General features: G+C 45.1%; 1 protein-coding gene across 1 annotated transcript in view; it reads left to right on the top strand.

Moving 5' to 3' along the window:
- COL26A1 (collagen type XXVI alpha 1 chain) overlaps positions 1–18,859 on the top strand; it is a 170,046-nt gene that overhangs the window by 14,303 nt on the left and 136,884 nt on the right. Inside the window, exon 2 of the mRNA XM_065694560.1 lies at positions 10,234–10,356. Coding sequence (XP_065550632.1) covers positions 10,234–10,356 — 123 coding nt within the window. The remainder of the gene's footprint in view (positions 1–10,233; positions 10,357–18,859) is intronic.

Raw genomic sequence — 18,859 nt, 5'->3', positions numbered from 1 at the left:
GGGCAGGTGGCAAAAGTGTTGTTAGAAGAGCTGGGTTCTGTTTGCCTGGCACAGCTGCCTGTACAGATATTTTCATCTCAACACTTGTGAATCTGGAACTCTGATATGCTTTCAATGCCTTTCTGGCCCCACAGAATACTACCCTGAGTGTTGAAATGGCTCAGGAAAAAGAATCAGTGTTCCCTTAAAGAGAAGAAGCAATGTTTTGTTGGTGGGATCTCCAGTATAGCTTTTGGTTTTTAGCTATCAAAAACACTTGTCTGTCTCTGGTGACAGTAATAGTTCTAGGAAAAACCTGACACATGCACATTACAGCTTAGTATCATACAATTAATAGGAAACAATGACTTGATCATGCTATCCTAATTGTTTTCTTTGATATGCTCAGTGCTCTCCTTTTGACATTGCCTTTTGTTCTTCTTGTAATTTGTGGCTTTTGGTGCCAGTATAATGCTAATGGAAAACACTGCTTTGTTTAGCAGAGTCCCTGTGTTCCTGTCATGCATGTGGCTTTCATTGCTGCTGGGCTGGTAAGTGCTATGAGTTTGGCAACAGAATGTGAGGCACAAAGATGCACTGTGGTCTGTACAGAGCTCTACAAGAATCAAAACAAATCCAGGAGCAGACCCTGTTCAGCCTTGCGGACTGACTGTTGATGCATACAGATACAGGCCCTGGAAGGCTAAGGACAGGGTTTGAAGGAGATGCTGAAACTAGCAGGAGCCTGATTTGTCTGTTTTGGAGGTCTCAAATTGTGCCAAGTGTTGTTTTGTATGATGTAATGCAGCAAGGGGAATTAGACAGCTATGGATGCTGCCTTTCTGGATGGTGGAGGGAGACTCTGTAGCCACAACAAGAGCACTAGTAAAGCACAGGATGCTGTTACAGGGTTGCTGACTCCTTATGCTAGTTCTCTTAATGTTTGTCTCTCCTTGAGGTGTTGAAGATAAGCAGGCAAGTGTCTGTCATATTTTTCCCACTTACAATTTCCCCTCCACCTCCTAATTAAAAGTTAAGGTTTAATTCTGAATGAATTTGTTGGTGTAAATTTAGAGATACCTGCTTATCAAAGTTAGTCTTGTACTTAAGGGCCACTGTCCTCAAGTTAAGCAGTCCTAGATCAGATCTTCAGAGGAGGATGTATAAGCAAATGCCAAATGGCATCTTTGGATGTGGGTGTATTTAGAGAAATAGCTGATGTTCCAAATCCTACCTCTGTGCTTTCAATCAAGGTCTTAAGGATAGTTATTTCCTTGTCTCCATCCCTCCTATCAAGGTCAGGCTTTCCAGGAATGAGCAAGCCAGTACTAGGGATGTATTGGTGATGTGAAGGTGGGAGACCTATCTGCAGCCAGGTTATCCAGCTGGGCAAAGATGGTTAGACTCAAGTTCTTCTGAAAGGCTCTAATTCAAGGAACTTTTATGTTACAAAAATGACATCCTGGGTTGTAATTGTGCATGAGTGTCATGGTGTGTGGATATCAAATGCCAAATTCTATCAAGTCAGTCTAATTTAACAAAGACAGATTGCATTTATATTTCCATGTGTTTCCTCTTTCCTCCCTCTGTGAACATTGGAAATGACTGTCTTCTCATGGACAGTGATAAGCTTGGGGGAGGGAGAAGCAAAACAGTTCTGTGCCTAGAAGAATGCCTGTAAAAGCAAAGCACTTCAAAGGAGTGAATGCTCCTTTTATTTCTGAGCACTCAGTCATGGACTAACTTCTTTCATTTTCATGATGAAAGTAATTATGGTTCAGGTCAACCATATTTATTGTTAGATCCAGTTGGAACATGCCACTAGCAAAGTGGGTATAAAACAGGGGAAGTTCAGGTTAGATATAAGGGAGAAGCTCTTCCTTGTGAGGGTGGTGAGGCACTGGCACAGGTTGGCCAGAGAAGCTGTGGCAGCCCCATCCCTGGCAGTGTTCAAGGCCAGGTTGGACAGAGCCTTGGGCGACATGGTCTAGTGTGAGATGTCCCTGGCCATGGCAGGGGTGTGGAACTGGATGATCTTAAGGTCCTTTCCAACCCAAACCATTCTATGACTTTATGCTAGAGAGATGTTTGTTGTGCTTTTCATCTCTTTCCCTGTGTGCATGTGTAAACAGATGCATAGGCACAGAGGTGCATGTACTGAACATGATACTATCTGTCTGCTCAACCTTTAAGTCCTCATCTGCCTCTGTTACAGTCTGCATTTCTGTTAGTGCTGGTGTACAGGGTGGATCTCCTGTACAATGAATCAAGCATGTGTAATAGATGAGTGCTATCATCTTCAGAGCCCCTCCTTCATTACTTACAGCAGTTGGAAGGTGCCTTGTGAATGAGGTGGGGGATTGGAAGAGAAGAAGAATAGTCTCATGGCTGAAGAAGCTAAATGTTGCTCTGGGGAGCTGCATTCCCTCTTTGTCTCTGAAAAAGAGTTGCACCTATAGTTCCATACTATTTGGCTATTGTGCTTCTAGGCTTTTACTAATTCCAGTAGGGAGAGGTTATTCCCTTAACCCCTGTAACTTCAATGGCTGCAGAAAGATAAGGAAAAATTTTGTGCAGTTTCTTATGAACTGAAGCAAATTCAGCCCTCAAAATAATGATGTTTGGAAGGTGAACCATGCACACAACAAAGCAAGTAAAGCACAGTTACATGTGGTTGGCTGCAGAACTTGCTGAAGGTTAAAGCTGTTGTGCAGGCTGAACTGCATTTTCCTCCTAAGGTAAAGATTCCTCTAGGGCTAAACCCCCTCCAGCAGGCTATGATAATCCACTTTGTGTGGGAAAACTTTAGGCTGTTACTGGCAACTGAGTATTTCAAGTGCACTAAGCACAGCACATATTACCCCCTGGGGAAGTGTTATGCTATTGGGAGATACTTACATAAATTGTCCCATTGTACTCTGCTGGCCAGAGCTTATTTTAGTGTCTGCTTTCTTCCAAACTCGAGGGGTGGTGTGTGCAGAAGGATTGGAGTTCCTTCCAATCTATGTGACCAACACAGTGGAGTGGGAGACCTGGAACTTGTCTTACTCCTGTTCGTGCCTCTGACTCTATGCTGCTTCAGATGGCTGCTGCTGTCTGGCTTCAGAAACACCAGCAGGCTTCCAGTTTTATTCATTTCCCAAAATGAATGGTCTGTTACAAAGATTTTCCTCCTTTTTCACAGGAGTCAGGGTAACCTCTATCAGGGACTATGAAGTACTCAGTGGGAGTAAGGCATGCGTAAAACATTGGTATTGACAGCAAGATTACTGTGACTTGTCATGTCTTCTGACTTGCGGACCTCTTAAGACTTTGTAATGGACTAGCAGACTCTGCTTTGAAGTGAACCTTGTCATCGTAAGCTTGAGTACAGCCACCTCCTTGCCCCTGCCAGGTGGTCTTTCATGGATTCCTTAGTAATAGTCCCTCAATCTACAGACCTGAATCAATCCATCCACTCTGAACATTGTAATATTGAGACTGATGCTCACAGTTGAATTTTGTAGCTGGCTTTTTTCTGGACAATGAGCTGAATGACAGGCTCAGATCCTAAAACCTGGTTACCTGGGGAGAGCCTGAATATGGTCAAGAGCAGGAGAAACTTAAGCCCAGCTTGTTTTTTATCCGAGCTTTCCAGTAACACGTGATGGGATTGTTTGCTTTTTAGCCAGGTCACAGCAGTAAAGTGTAATCCGGTCACAGCCAACTGAATTAGCTGGTAAACTTGATCCTGATGAGAGTCAAAGCATATCCAGGGATGTGTGTATTTGTAAATAAGAAGGAAATAATGTAGTTTTGTAGAACTGGGTGTCCCAGTGAGCCTGGCAGCTTTTGAATCTGGATTTCTTGGCATGTAGAGGGCAACTTCTGCTCCTAGCCTCAGCAGAGTGTATAAATAACCAACCTCTCCTGGTGGTGGGCTTCAGCACACAATGTAGGCATTGCTGTTGAGGCAGAGCAAGTGGCATGCTATACTACTTACACAGAAGAGGGCATGGTTCCCTTTCAAGGAATCAGAACAGCAACTTTTCCCAGTGAAAGTCAAGTCTGATTTTATTGAAATTCCTCTCTAGGATTGCAGGGAAATTGATAGCTCCAGTGAAAACTGTTAGGGAATGTGGGGAAATCTATCTAGCTATCAAAACACTCCTACTGTTTTCTGTGCCCTAAATGTTGATCTCTGCAAAGTGTAACACACAGTGTGTTATCCTTATGGAAACAAAATGATAATTCAGTGCACTTGTTTACACAGCACAAAGCTTTAGGGCAAATAGCAAGCATCAGGAATGCCAACCTTACTGAGAAACTTTGTAGTGTTTATTGGGGATGAGGAGGGTCAATTTATGCTCACACACATGCAGCAGGTGCTGATGGAATGACCCAGCCTATGGTCCCTTGTCTTCCTCATCCAAAAAAATTTTGCCTGCTTCTGTCTTGGTCAGTTAAGTCTTGGTGAGTTGAGCTTTTCTGTTGTACCGTGTGCCATGTGGAAGTATTAAACCTGCACTAAATCTGTTTTATTTTGCTCTACAACCACATAAATGACTTTGTTAGGGGTCTAACTTCAGGATTGTTTCACTAAAGGCACAGCGTTTAATGCTGGTAGGAGCACGATGTACTGTAAGACTATGGATATGTAGCTGTGTCCTTCACTGCAGTGACCACGTTGCCAGAAGGTCTCGTGTGTGGTAGGTATTGGTTGCTGTAGGTATGTCCTCCACAGGGCACAGCAGCAAGTCAGGTTTGTGTGTGGAGCTGAACTGTCATTTCACTGAAAGAAGTGATTAAGCAAGAATGCAGCTGCTTTCATTTCCAAGTTGCACGTTCCTGATTAAACAGGCTGCTTGCTGAGTCCTGATCGGTTCAGCCCAGTGGTTTCTGACATTGGACTAGCTATCACAAACTGAACAGTGAAATAAAGCCTACGAACAACCAGTTGGGTTTTCTCTTGCAAACTGCCTAGAAGGACCTCCAGGGACCCCCAGGAGTTTGAGAAGCTTGGAGAAAAGCCAGCACTTGGACTAGGAGATAGAAACATTGCTTTGGGGGATGGCTCTGTAAGCTTGTTGTGGTGTGAGTCTTTCTAAGTATTCACAGTAGGTGAATGGGTGGAGTGATCCCTTACATATCCCTTGAGTGGTGGGCTTAGGAAACAGTATTGTGCAAATCCCAGTGGTGAGAAGGGGGAAGAGGAAGCTCGCTTTCTGTCAGTGTCTTCCCATCTGTGAAATGATTGCTCTAAGCTAATGCAGTCTTGCTAGCTGGGAACTGAGCTTTGATATGAGAGTATACAGCTCTTCTGGAACTGAGTATTTCAACTTATTTGTTACGCTGCACTTCTCCACCCTTTGCAGTCCCTATTCTCTCTCACTGTAGGATTAAAGGCTGTACAGACATACAGAATCTCCAGAGGATAAACTGTGCATCCAAATAAGGTTCCTAATGAGGGGTGTAGAGGTTCAGAAAGCTGGTGGGGTGCACAGTATGTTTTCTTCCCTGGCATCTACTTGCAGAAGCAAAATGCAGCTCAGGCTCCCTGTGTAAACTCAGCTGCCCTTTGAGGTTCTCTCAGGCTGCTCTATGCATGCCCTGGGAAGTTAGGTTTTCTTAACTTCAGGCTTCAGGGTCCAGGTGCCTGAAGTCATGAATCAGCTGAGTCACCAGAGAGTAGGCAGCTGACTACCTCCCAGCATTTAAGCTCAGAATAGTAGTTTTCAGAGACTCTCCAAATGGAATCAAACTATTGAATTCTGTTGCTCTAGTTAGCCTGAAAGGTCCTCAGTAACACCCTGAACCCATACAGTAAATACAATTGGATGTACGCTGGCATCAGCACTTGTATTCCCTCTGGAACAACGTGTCAGCTGTGATCAAGATGCGAGATCCTGGACCAAAACTGTCTAAATCAGTAGCTAGCAGGCCATGGTCTGCAGGTCCTCAGTTGTCCGTGAAAGCCTTCCAAGAGTTCAACAACTTGGGAGAGGAAAAGAGTTTCTCTTTGGAAACAGCTGGGGAAAAAGGACCATGGAGACTTGGTTGTCTAAGCAGAGCAGTGGAAGCTGAATGCCACCAGACGCTGCAAGGCATCATGCTAAATATGCTGGTGATGAGCATGCATGAGATGCTACAGACCCAGCCCTAAAGGAGCTGCTATTCTTATAATTTTGTTTGCTTGGTTGGGATATTATTTTTGAATAAGCAGCAATACATCCTCTGCCATCCTGGATGCATGCCAGGAAAAGTATTAAACCTTTCTTGCTAGCATCTGTATATAATATAAAGGGTCATTTATAATCTCTGTGAGCCGTGATGGGGCCTTTCGTCACGTTGTCTGAAGCCTGTTTGCATTCTGGAGACTGTTCTTGCTGACTTTTGGCTTGCAAAGAGAAATGTTGGGGTGGTTTTGTCTGTCATAGTCACTGTGCTATTATATCTACAGTGAGTTCCAATCTATATATCCTCATGTGTCTTAAGATGAGCTATGTTCCTGTATTTCTGTCTCACCTGCTTTTATGCCATGGTTAAAAGCAAACGCCTAATAGATGCATTTGTAGTAAAGCTACGCTATTTATGGGAAGCCAGTGGTGTGATGTTTTGCAAATGGAAATGTACCTTTTGCTCCTAGGTGGGTACCTTTGTAACCAAACTCTTCCTTCTGCTGGTAAAGAGAAATCTGTGTTCATGTAGTATTATTTGAGTGTCTTTGGGATCTGAACATTTTTTGTTATCCACACTGTGGTAGTTCTGCTTTAGAGAAGACTCTGGGAGTGCTAGGGTGGCAAATGTTGTGGTACTTTATCACTGTCACTGCATGCTTGGTGCTCCTGCTCAGGAAGGTGGAAGGTTGTCACTAGATTTGAGTGCAGGATCTGTTACTCTACCATGGGCTATTAGTCCTGTTCTGTCTAGCAAACCCAGGTGATGGCTTCAGGCAAGGAAAGCAGTGAATGGAGAGCCTTTGGAAGCTTCTCACTTCTCATAGTGATTGCTTCCTTTTATAACAGGTTACTGAGCAGGTCATCTGAAGTAATGAACCCGGACAAGTATGTTTTCTTCCCCCACCAGTGTCCAGGCTTCTGTTCTGTGGACTGTAGTGTGTGAGCAGCCTTTACCACCAACCGCCGCATAAGGCTCTGTCACTAGATTGTAGCAAGGTCTGTCCAGCATGTCTCACCTCCACAAAAGCTTTTCCAAGGCAGAAATGACAACGTGACTGCCAAATTCCTTGGACTTGTAAGGGGATACATGTACCTGAAGAGCTTATTCCAAGGACCAGGTAGAGCAAAGGTGCAAGAGACCTAGTTGGACAGCAGTAGTTTTGGACTCATTTGGAAAGAATATCAGCAGCACCCACTGAATGAAAGCTCTGGTAAAACCAGCTTTGGAGGCAGCTTAAAATAACCACCCTTTCTTGCAGGCTTTGACAAGAGGCAGCCTGCACAGTGCCACCTCTTTAGCTCCAGATCCATGAATGTAGTGCTAGACTCCCAGGCTGGCTGAAAATAATCCTTGAAGGAGCAAGATGGTATTAAATGTGGGCCTATGCAAGGGAAGGCTAAAGGGAGTAATGGTTAGTCTCCAATTTCTCCTCAGGAACTGCAATTTGGAGCTGCCATTCTACATTAACCAGAGCAGATAGGCAGACCCTGTGATTGCCAGAGGGAATCTGGCAGCCTTCATACCTGCTTTGCTTTTCTGCATTGTGCTGGGGTGTGTGGTGGTGTTCGTCTTTGTTCACCTTCCCACCTCATTTGCCTTCAGGAATATGAAGTTCTTCAGACTTGGCATCAGATATGGAGGGTTTTGCTCAGAGTGCAGTTGAATTCTTTTGGTTTTATCTGACAGAAGTCCTTTGTGTGCACCCAAGAAGGCAGGACAGGTTGTCTTGGAAACCCACCAAAATCAGTATTAGAGTGAAATAATCAGTGTAGGGTAATCCAGCTCCACACCATGGAAACAGAGCTCCATTCCAGATGACTGATGAAAGATGAGAGAAGGCCAGAGGGACACAGTTAAGGCATAGTATGTGTAAATAAATATTTATTTGGATTTTGTTGTCAAGCCAGATAAATGGTCTTAACATGAGGGGAGGCACTCAAGTCCTTGATAATTCAGCTGTTTTAAAACATTTAGTAACTTTAGCCTGAATTTGTTAGTGTTTGTGCCCCTTTATGCTCTGTTACGTGTTGCTAGCGTTGCTCTTGTGTTGGGACCGATGCTTCTTGTTGCTCTTGCCATTGTCGTTTCAGGTTCTGTACGTGTGCAGTTTGTTTTTCCTGACATGAAATGCTTTTGCCTTGGGGCTTGTGAGTGTTGTGCTTAAAACAGGCTCAAGGTAGATCATACAGAGCTGTGGTTTCCCCAGCCCAGCTTGACTTACCCCTTCTCCTGGCATGAGATGTTATCCAGCAACACCCATCTCAACAAACCCCACAACTAAGGCTTAGAGAGACGAAATGGCCAATTGCACCATGTGTGCATGTGAAACAAAAAAGAAGACTTTACTTTGAACTGTCACATTTCTGGTCTTTAACTCTTCTTTGTCTTTGGGTTTTGCCCCCTAAGCTTTGAGCAGAAATCATGTTGGACCTGTTAAAAGATCTGCTGTCATTATGTGATCTGAAGCTTCATTAAGCTTCTGTTTTTTCCCCCCAGTTTTGTTCTGTGATGTAGACATTAGTAGAGGCATTTGGGTACTATGGTGTCTGATCCCTATAGGTACACCACAGATCCTCAATAAAGCTGAGAAGTAGTTCTCTGGGACCTCCCAACCAGCCCTGGGATCGCCTGAGACGTGACTGTAGTCCATGCTTCCTGATGAGGAATTGCAAGTGGGTTTACAGTGAGCAGGAGCATTGTCTTCAGGGAAAGCTGCATGGCTCTGCCTTGGTGCCGCTGTTGGAGTCGGTGGCACTGGGTAGAAAGCCACCCTGTCTCTGGGTGCCCCACTTCTCTGGCTATAGCTGAGGCTCGGTGAGCTGCTTGCTGGCCCCAGCTTGCCCATTGTAGCCTGTAGCACTTGCCTCAGCCGCTGGCATTGGTACCTCCTATTCATGGGAATAAGTTATCCAGAGAGCAGGGAGCCTCCTGTGGAGATGAAGTGGGATCCAAAAAGGAAACAAAACACAACAAATGCTGTAAATGGCAAACACTAGAAAAATTAAACTGCCATGGGGAAGGTGGGTTAGGGAAGGAGGAGGGAACCTGCAGGTGCCTGGTCCCACTATGCAAGCAGTTTGATTTTTGGTATGCAGGGCTGGGGAGCCACTGTGATACTTGGAGAAGAAGGGATCAACTGTACTGGGGGCTCTTGCTTTAAGAGGAATGAGGAGCTAGGTCTCCTCTGCGTGTGCAGGGAATGCTTATGCAAGCAGTTTGTATGTATTAGAGCACAAGCTGGTATGTCTCCACTTCCTACTCGTGACCCCAGTTCTGATCCCTAATCAGTAAGTGGCTCTGGAACCTGTTAACTGTGCTAAGGTACAAGAAGCAAAACCATGAACCAGCATTTGGCAAACATGAGTGATGCTTGCAAGGGGCAAATGGAAGTATCCTTTTCCCACCCCCACTAAAGCATATTTTTCAGAGAAGATGGAAAAGGGTCCCGATTTGTAGGGCTGACACTGCAGTTCCACCTTCTCACACATCTTTCAATGAGGAGTAATCTCACTCTTATTTTCCTGTGAGGCAGCATAAGACACCAGTTCCTCCCTTCTCTGTGTTTTCTCTTGTCCATTTTTCATCTGTAACCTCACCAGGACAGCAATATGACTTGCTTGAGCTGTGCTGACAACGAGCTCCACCACACCGAAAAAGCAGAATTTTCCAACTCAGATGTTGTTCTTTGCAGAATGATACCATAATGAGCAGGATGAAATTAAGACCAGTACAATGGGAACTGACTATCAGGAGATTTGGAACACTTCTCCCCCTTTCCTCCCCCACCCTTTCTAAAGTCCTATTGTTTATGATAACAGAACTAAATTATGTACTATAAAACTGTGGCCTCTGAGGACCAAGCAAGAGGCGTTACTGGATCTCTTGTGGTTCAGGTTGGCAGAAGCAGGGAATCTTTCTGCAGCTATTGGGAGGAGAGGGTGGGGTGAGAACTGAAGACTGCAAGTTAGGCTAGCTATGGCTGGCAGCAGCAGCAACCCCACCCCCCAGATACTCGCTCTGTGTTTGCTGCAGTGTGATGCATGTTGGTTCAACTTGCTGTCTTCCGGGGGCTAACAGTGTCCTTTCTCTCTGCAGGCATTGGTGTCACTATACGGTTACACGGACAGTTTCCTGCCAGGTGCAGAATGGGTCAGAAACGGTGATCCAGCGAGTTTATCAGAGCTGCCGGTGGCCAGGACCTTGTGCCAACTTAGTGAGGTAAAAATCTTCATGTCTCACCTTGCCCACATTTTCCTCTGCTTCTCACAACATTGGTTAGCTTTGAGGGACTGGGTGGAGGGTTGAGATCAATGGGTCACACGGGAAATCCAGCTTCATGGTGGCGTAACCAAAGAATGTCACTTGTGTTAGCTGCGGAGCAACTACACATGAAGGTAAGTGGACTATCAGCGACAAGCTATGCGAGACAGTTTAGCCTAGTTTGTAGTGACAGTTTGTACTTCTCCACACAGGAGAGTGTTGTTAGTCAGGTGTGAAGCTAAATAAATGTAAAGTCCAAGAGTGCAGTGTGACTGAACAGGGAGAGCAGGGATGCTGGACCAGTGGCACTATGTGGCTTGTTGGTGTCAAGTCCTCCTACTTGGGTCTTCAAGAGTAATATTGATCAGGTAAGGTGGAAAACTTTGATCATACTCCTTGCAGCTGGTGATGGATACAGGTAATGTGCCCTGTACCTTTCACAGTGGAATTTCCTTACAGTGTCTCCTACTCCCACATCTCAATATCCTTTAGAGGCATGCATGAGCACAACGTCTCCTCTCCCCAGATGAGAAACAAAGCTCAAGAGACACTGACTTGTTAAAAACTTGCCCTGAGCCTGGTTTGCCTTTCTATCATTTACAGTCTTGGAACCTACCTACGTTCATCCTGAGTGAAATAGCTATCCCCAGCTACCATCTTTCAGTATGCAAAATGTCCTTGTATTGTTGAGCTTTGCCTCTTCTGAAGGACATCCTTGGAGCAGAACAGTGTTACCCACCCATCTGGGAACTGGTGTAAAAAAGCCATTGTGCTCTAAATTTACACCTAGCTTGTCTAACAATTTCCCATGTAGACAACCCCATAATTTAGCTCACAAAGCTTAGTCATTTTATTGTTATTATTACCCATTCACCCACAGGGCACTGACTGAGGGCCTCATGTCCTGTAACCTAGCCAGAATGTGGTTGAACTTCCCACTGAAATACCCCGAGACCCACCTTCCCAATCTGTTCTTGTGACTCTTCATCTGGAATTCACATTTTCCATGTGGCAGTTACCACAGCTGGTTCTCCAGTTTCTACTTGGCCAGTGGTCAGTTGGAGTTTTTTCACTTGTAATATATCTGCTTTGGTGTCTCTTTGGTCTTGTTTTATGCAAGGCTGTGGTTGAAACACTTAATATTTTACACTGTCATGGCCAAACTTCTGTGAAGCTTTTTAATTTCCCAGACTTTTTATTCACATAATTGCCATTAGAAACTTCTGAGCTTTCACCTTGTCTCCTAAACTTGCCAAAAATCTTGCTTACTTTTCCCTGTTAACATAACTGTAGTTTCATAAGTACCAAACAATTGATCATGTTACTAGTAAAAATCCTTTTTATGGGCTCCTGCAGTTACTCATATACATCGATTCTTACATTGTTAACCCAGAGCCTTTAGGATTGGTGTGTGCTCTTGTGACATTGTTATTCATGGAACTTTTCAGTTTCCAATGGAGTTTGGTTCATTTGCCTGATGAGTCCAATTGTTTGGAGACAATGCAGAATGGCAGCAGACTTTTCTATCTGAAAACATGGAAAGAATCTGGGGTTATTGATATTTAAGATCTCAGCTGGTGGAAACTCAGTGGACAGGAGCTGTGTTTCTTGGAAGGCAGTTCACCTGGAGGTATGTAACAGATGTGTAGATGTGGTGCTTAGGGACGTGGTTTAGTGGTGGATTTGGTAGTGCCAGGTTAACAGTGGGACTTGATGACCTTCAAGGTCATATTCTGTGATTCCAAGGAACCTCCTAGAAGAGTTGGAAGAATGCTAATGCTCTGTACCTTTTGAAGTGGGAGGAAACGCAAGCAAAGTGAATGGCACCCTTCCAGAGAAATGACTATACTGTCTGTCCTCTAATCATGCACCGTATGACATTCTTGCATGAAGTAGAGAGAGACCCTGGACATCTCTTTCCCAAGGAGCTTTAGAAAGCTGCTGACAAATGCTAGAGGCAATCCACTTATCAACAACAGTAAAGCAGGAGTGACACGTACTGGTTCCTGATAACTTCCTGTACTGCCACCCTACAAAAGGGAACACGTAGCAATGAAGTCAAAGCCACTGATGTCCTGAGAGCTGAGTGGGGTTTTGAAGTTATCCCCATGCCAGACATCTTTTATAACTGGCTGCTTGTTTTCAGCAGTGCATCTGAGTTCTGATAACACAATGAAAAACAGCCACTGAAAAAGATGGATCCTGGGACATGGAACAACTGTGGGCAACATCTGGTAACCCTGAGTCATGTTGTATGGTTTATGTGCTGGGCCTACATGCTAACCTATCAATATTATGTTGCCAGCACCTAGGGATATGTGACTAACTGGCTTTCTGTTGCCTTGGAGTCAAGCAGAGGTTGATGTATTTTTTTGATCTTCTCACCAAAATGAATAGTCTCTTTAGGAGATGCCAGTCTCTTCTCCTCATTCAGATGAATCTGATCTCCTGTTTTCAAGTGAAAATTTGCAAGGATAGCAACAAGACAGACAGTCCCCAAAGTCACAGGGCAGTTGACTCCCTCTTTTATTCAGCACTTCACTTGCTAGTGCAGTTCCTTGCAAGTTACGCTTCGTTTTCTTTTTCTGCTTAGAAAGTGGCTTTGGAGGGGCTTGTAAGCTTACAGCAGCCACGATGCTGCACCGCTTCTTTTGTCAGGCCTCTGAAGAATCCTACAGAAGATGAACAGAGCAGAAAACTGAGGTGCCCTACTCCCCCCACTTCCTCTACCTAGTGGTTTGAGCGGGATCTTTACCTACCTTTCCAAAACAAAAACCAGCCCAAACTCTATCTTAGCATGTCTGAAAGCTTTAGGTGACAGGACTCTTTGTCTGGGAGTTGTCCTGGTCACGGGATTTGTGTCTTGGGTGGACAGCCCAAGTAGGGACATCTTCAGTAGATAGCTTCAGCAGGGAACAGCAGCGTGTTAGTATCAGATGTGATGGTGTCCTGTGCCAGCGCTTTGCAAAACGCCATAGAGGGCTTATGCTGGCTTCATGGAAAGGGAAGCAGTGAATCCCTTCTATAGGTCGCCAGTTCTTGATTGTGTTCCTGTAATATGGAGGAGCTTCTGTATTTTCTCTGTGGTTCTTAAGTATTGCCTGCCTGACTCCGTCTGCTCTACATGACAGTCTAGCAGGAATGCTTCACACAGCCAATGCTTCATTCCCATCAAACAATGTTGTTTCTGTTTCCTCTTTACCTTCTCTGTACTAGTACCTCTGCCCTCAGGCTTTCTGGAAGTTTAGCTTCTGGTGATATCGACTTACTCCAGGTTTAGTAGTGGCTAAAAATATTTGTGCTCTCTATATCCCTGTGGTTGTTCAGGTAATATAAATATATCTTCTTTCCTTTGCCAAAAAGACAATCATCATCTGGCCACCTCCTCTTTTTCTCTAGTGAGATTTCTGGTGCCTGAGCTTAAAGAGGGGCACAGAGAGATTCATAAGATCTTATGCATGACTGTAGGCAATGCAAAATGTCAGTCAGTCATTGGCATTAGTTTGGCTTTATAGTATTTTTCTCCCAGCTGCACTTGAAACAAACTGTTTTCATCTCCTTGTTTGCAGGGAGTCAGTGGTATCTGAAGAAGCTTTCACCCTGCCAGCACCCATTATCAGGCTGCTCACTAGCTAAAGGGACGCCAGCCAAAACCCAAGGCATCTCTCAACTCGTGGTGACAGCTGAGAGGGGCTCTCTGATAGAGACTCAGCTTACAGCAGACATCGGTGTGGCCAGACAAGGATTTAATCTATTTCCTGTCTCCCATTCATTCGTGTTAGGTTTCTTTCCCTTATTGCACAAACTGCAGCTCAGGGTCAAGCCTTTGACAGAGGAGTATCCACAAGATCCCCAGCCCAGCAGCTTTGGTGATGTCCTTGCTGTCTGTTCACTTGCTGTTGGGCAGCTGGCAGCTGTACTTCTGCAGAAGTGTCGTCATCTTGGCTGGGATGAGATGAGCTGCTCTGTTCTTGCCCTCCACCCCAGACTCTTTATTTAGCTTGGGTGCTGAGTTGCTTTGGAGCAGTCTTGGCTGGAGACTTTTCCCTCATCAGATCTATTCTTGAACTCTTTCCATTTGTGTAGTGAAGGCTTCAGCTTCTACGCGCCATAGGATATGCCTTTGCTTTGTCACGCTACGAAGTGAACAGGCAACTTTCCAGCAGTCTGGCTGAAACTCCTGGTGTACTTAGAAAATCACATGCCATTTATCTCTTTGAAGGAAATGATGAAGTCTTGGTGTTTCAATAGTAATGTAATCTCTGGGGCTCTGCTGCCTGGATGGTTGCATCCAGGTCCCCATAAACCCAGGCATCGGAATGGTAACCCTTCTCCTGAGCAGTCCCTTTGCTGCAGCAGCTAATGCAGAATGCTGTCATGCTGAAGATGCTGCACTCCTTGAGGGTCACTGAGCAGGGTTGGTCTCACAGGCCAGGCAAGGATGAGAGACCTGCATCCAGTTGCTGCAGCTTTTCTGACCTCTGTGTCTTCAGTCAGGTTATGCCACTTCACCTCAAAGATGAGGACAGCACTTCTTTTGTCTTACTGTGTTTTATGACTTTGAGAATAGGATAACTTCTTGCTATAGCCCTGTTGGCCAAAATCAGCCTAATTTTCATTACAGTATTTGTGCATGAGTGTTGAGGTCAGTAAAACAGTGTCTTGAGAGGTAGGTGACTGTGATGAACAGCCAGGCAGATCACGCGCTGTTATGGCCTTCAGAAGACAAACATTTTCTGCTTCAAACTGTTCTTGCTGTGAAAATCCCTCTCTCACTTCTGGAAGCATGCTGCTTGAGAGTGATATTTGTCTCCTCTCCTACTTGTCTCATCCGAGAAAAATGAATGTTCCCAGCAAAGCTGTGTGAGGTTTTTATCCTGCTATCTCTTGCTGTACATATCTGTCTCACTTTCTAGTCCTTAGGCATCCTGTCTCTGCAGCACTTTTTGGCTTCAGAGAATCTGAAGACTCCCCTGGAAACCCATAGCTGGCTTGTACAGGGATGGGCTTACCAGGTCTTGTTACTTCAGCAAGAGCCATTGGAACCCCAGCATGAAGTTACTCATCTGTTAGCTTCAAACACCACTGAAAGGTGGGAAGGTCTGGGCTCTGATGCCCTTTCCAGCTGCTAGTTACTGCATGTTTTCTCACTTTCAGTATTCCTGCTGGTTTGGCTTATCGCAAATGCTATGTGCTTTTGATGACATCGGCAATCGAACTTGCATGAATTAATCTTGCTTTTTGGTGGTTTTGAACTTTGTATTTTCTTTGTTGTTTTCATTTAACACATTTCTTCTCCCAGAGGGATTTTACAAGTTAGTTTACAGAATAACAAAGAAGGAATTCAGCAGGCTCATCCATTTTGGTCTTTTCTGCTTTTGAAGGCTATTGCTACAGGGTCAGTAGGAGAAGTTGGGGATTTGTCACCCATGAGATTGGCCTTTAGCTGATGTTTCTCCTCAATTTCAGAAGTAGTAACACCACAGTAAATCCTCTGTTTCTTTCTAGTCAATTGAATAATAAATTCCAAAGCTTATTCCAGTGCATTAGGAATTAGGATTGCTGTTTGAAGTCCTGTTACACACCATCTCTTATGTGTTTAATTCTGTTATTTCTCTCTAAGATGTAGAGTCATATGCTTGGAAAAAGATGCCTACTTGCCTGTGTACACAAGGATGTAAATGTAGGATGAACTGTGCTCTTGTGAACAGGATGCATGGGAGATCTGGGTATGTAAGGGGTTCGAGCTGTAGCACAAAGGCATGTTCTCAGGTTTGGGAGCAGTGTGGGTGGCTGTGTGCTGCTAGCTGGGCACAGGTGGAGGGCCATCTGCTTTGCAGGCTGTGCTCAGGTCTCCTCAGGCTGCTAGTGAAAGCCTTTTGATCTCGCAGTGTCATACGTGCTGTCTTGTTGCTATGGCAGGGCAGTGCTGGTCTGGAGTAGCACTGAGATCTCATTGTTAATGAAGACAGGGGCTGATGACTACTCTGGTGGCACAGAAATATCTGTCTCCTTGTCCTTTGACTTAGGACTGAGAGACTGTAAACTGCTACTGTGTACAGCTTGAGGAGGGGGTTTGTGTAAGTTTGTGTTTTCTGGGTTTTAGACTATCTTAACTTGTGCAAACCAGACATGCTCAGAATTAAACAGACTTCTTCCTCACCTTTGGCAAAGGCCTCCAACATATCTGCAGCGGCAGGTTTTGTGTTTTGTCCAGTGTCTGCAGGAGCATGCTTGAAACTCCTGGTTATGTTCTCCCCTGGGGAACTGCTGCCTTTGTGCTAGAGAAGCTGGAAAAGTTGGGGCTGCAGAAAAGAAAGGAGCACAGGTCTCATTCACAAGTGGTGGTCTCTGCCATGCTTTTGAGTGCAAACATGATGGCCAAGGTACTCTTTGTCCCTGTCTCAACTGTGGCACTAGTTTGAGGTGAAGTTATCTTGCCTAGAGTTACCTTGCACAGAGAAGCTATGTGGTGTAATTGGTGTCTGGTGGGCTTTGAGAGGATAGTTATGGTGGTCTGTCTAGAGTGGGGATGGTGGTGTTCAGAGCCAAGTTCTTGATAGCTCCTCTGAAACAGGCTCTCTTTTAATGCAGAAAGAGCACTTGTTAGAATGAAAATTATTGTCTCTGAAAGGCAATACACCAGTTAGATGTACAGGGTTGGACCCACTGCATTGACATATGAATTTGTTGCCATGAGAATAGTAGGTAAAAGCAAGCTTGGATTTCTTGGATTCTTTGCCAGTCAAAAGGCAAGTTCTTGTTATCCTGAAACCCACCAGTAAGTGAGGTTGAAACTTTCAGCCTGGAACTTGAATAGAAATGAATAGAAGCCTCTGAAGGTTGCTGAGGTCTCCTCAGGCACAAACTGCAGCAGCTGAATGAATGAATCGCACTAACAAAACCATCTCTTGTGATGTGAGAGGAAAGGTGTGAAATTCATTTCCACATCATCTTTGTAAGTGTCAAAGGGCAGGGAAATCCATAATGGGGAAGGTATTTCCTGTGTGTGACAGGCTGTCCTGCCTGGGTCAGGGCAGGGATCATGCCTCTCTCTTTGACCTGATTTGAGAGGCTCTGATCCAAGAATGTGACACTTTCCTTGTGCCATGTCTGGCTGTTGTGTTCAGTAACACTTCCTTGAGAGCAGGGGGAATGTATCCCTGTGTGCTGAGGTGTGAGGCTTGTTGGCTGCCATGTCCTGACTTCTCCAGTATTTTTAGCTTCATACCCCCAAAGCAGTTAATCAGTCATCTCATGCTCCCTCCCCACATTACCGCTTCCTGGGCAGTCACACAGAGACACAAGAAAGAGACTCCGTTTCCCAAATGATGACTGCAGGCAGGTGAGCTCCTGTAGCCTTGTCTGACACCATCAGGCAGTCTCCAGGGGCAGCTAGAGGTTTGTTCTGATGCAGTGACAGCAGTAGTGCTGGCTGAGTTTGCTGGGTTCTTCCCACACTCCCTGGGACCTTGCTGTGAGCCTCAGTACACATGTTGGTAAATGAGGCCTGTCTCCTGTGGTAGAGTGACGGGTCCTGGTAGTTTGCTTCTTTGAAGTGCTTGGAAGCTTGGCAGGGGACTGTATATGCCAAACATATCCTTTGGCTGCCTGCGAAGCCAAAAAGGTGCAGGTTGTAGCTCATCCTAACCTCCTTTGTTACTGTGGTTTTGCTATTTGTTTGTGGCTTGGATAGCATCCAAGGGAGAAGCTTCACTATTCCACCGCGAAACCTTTTTTTCTGCCTGTCGTGTTTTCCACACACACTAATTCAAAGGCTTCTGATCTTTAACAGGTATGCTCTCTTCCTCTCCTTTCCCCATGTTTTTTTTACCTTTCCTCCAATTGCAACACTTCTGGTATCAGGCAGTGATGATGCTTCGTTAAAGGAGTTTTCATTGCTTCCCTCCTGGAATAGCAGTTGGGAAGCTGCGTGTTGTGATGATACATGTAACAACAGACCTTGATGCATCTCACATGGGTGAGGGAAAGTGGTGCTATGGGGAACAGAGCAACATCAGAGCAGATTTGAGCTAGCAAGCTGGGACCACTTCACATGCCTGAGTGCACAATGCTGAACAGAGCTGCAAATGTCAGGACTCTTCTGGGAAATTCAGGGTGGGTGGTAGGCTGTGACAGCTGAGCCCCAAGTTTGTCATGCCCTGAGAAGTCCTTGCTCGTTTGAGGATTAAACTATAGCTACTTCCCCGACACAGAACTGCTGCCAAGATTCCAGTCTGGCTCAAGCCACTCTCCACACTTCATAATGAAGTTTGAGAGAGTTTTAACATCTTGGTGTTGGCAGAAACACGGTTTTAAAATCATGGTGTAGTTGGAGACTAGCTGGCTCCGGACACTGGTAACTGGGTTGGAGACTTTCATCTTGAGGTCAAGTCCAGCTGTGGTGTTAGTGACAAAGTCATGAACTTCTGACTGATGGTTCAGGGCTTGTGTGTGGAAA

Source organism: Lathamus discolor, chromosome 14, assembly GCF_037157495.1.
Source record: "Lathamus discolor isolate bLatDis1 chromosome 14, bLatDis1.hap1, whole genome shotgun sequence".
NCBI lineage: Eukaryota > Metazoa > Chordata > Aves > Psittaciformes > Psittacidae > Lathamus > Lathamus discolor.
This window is presented reverse-complemented; position numbering and strand designations above follow the sequence as displayed.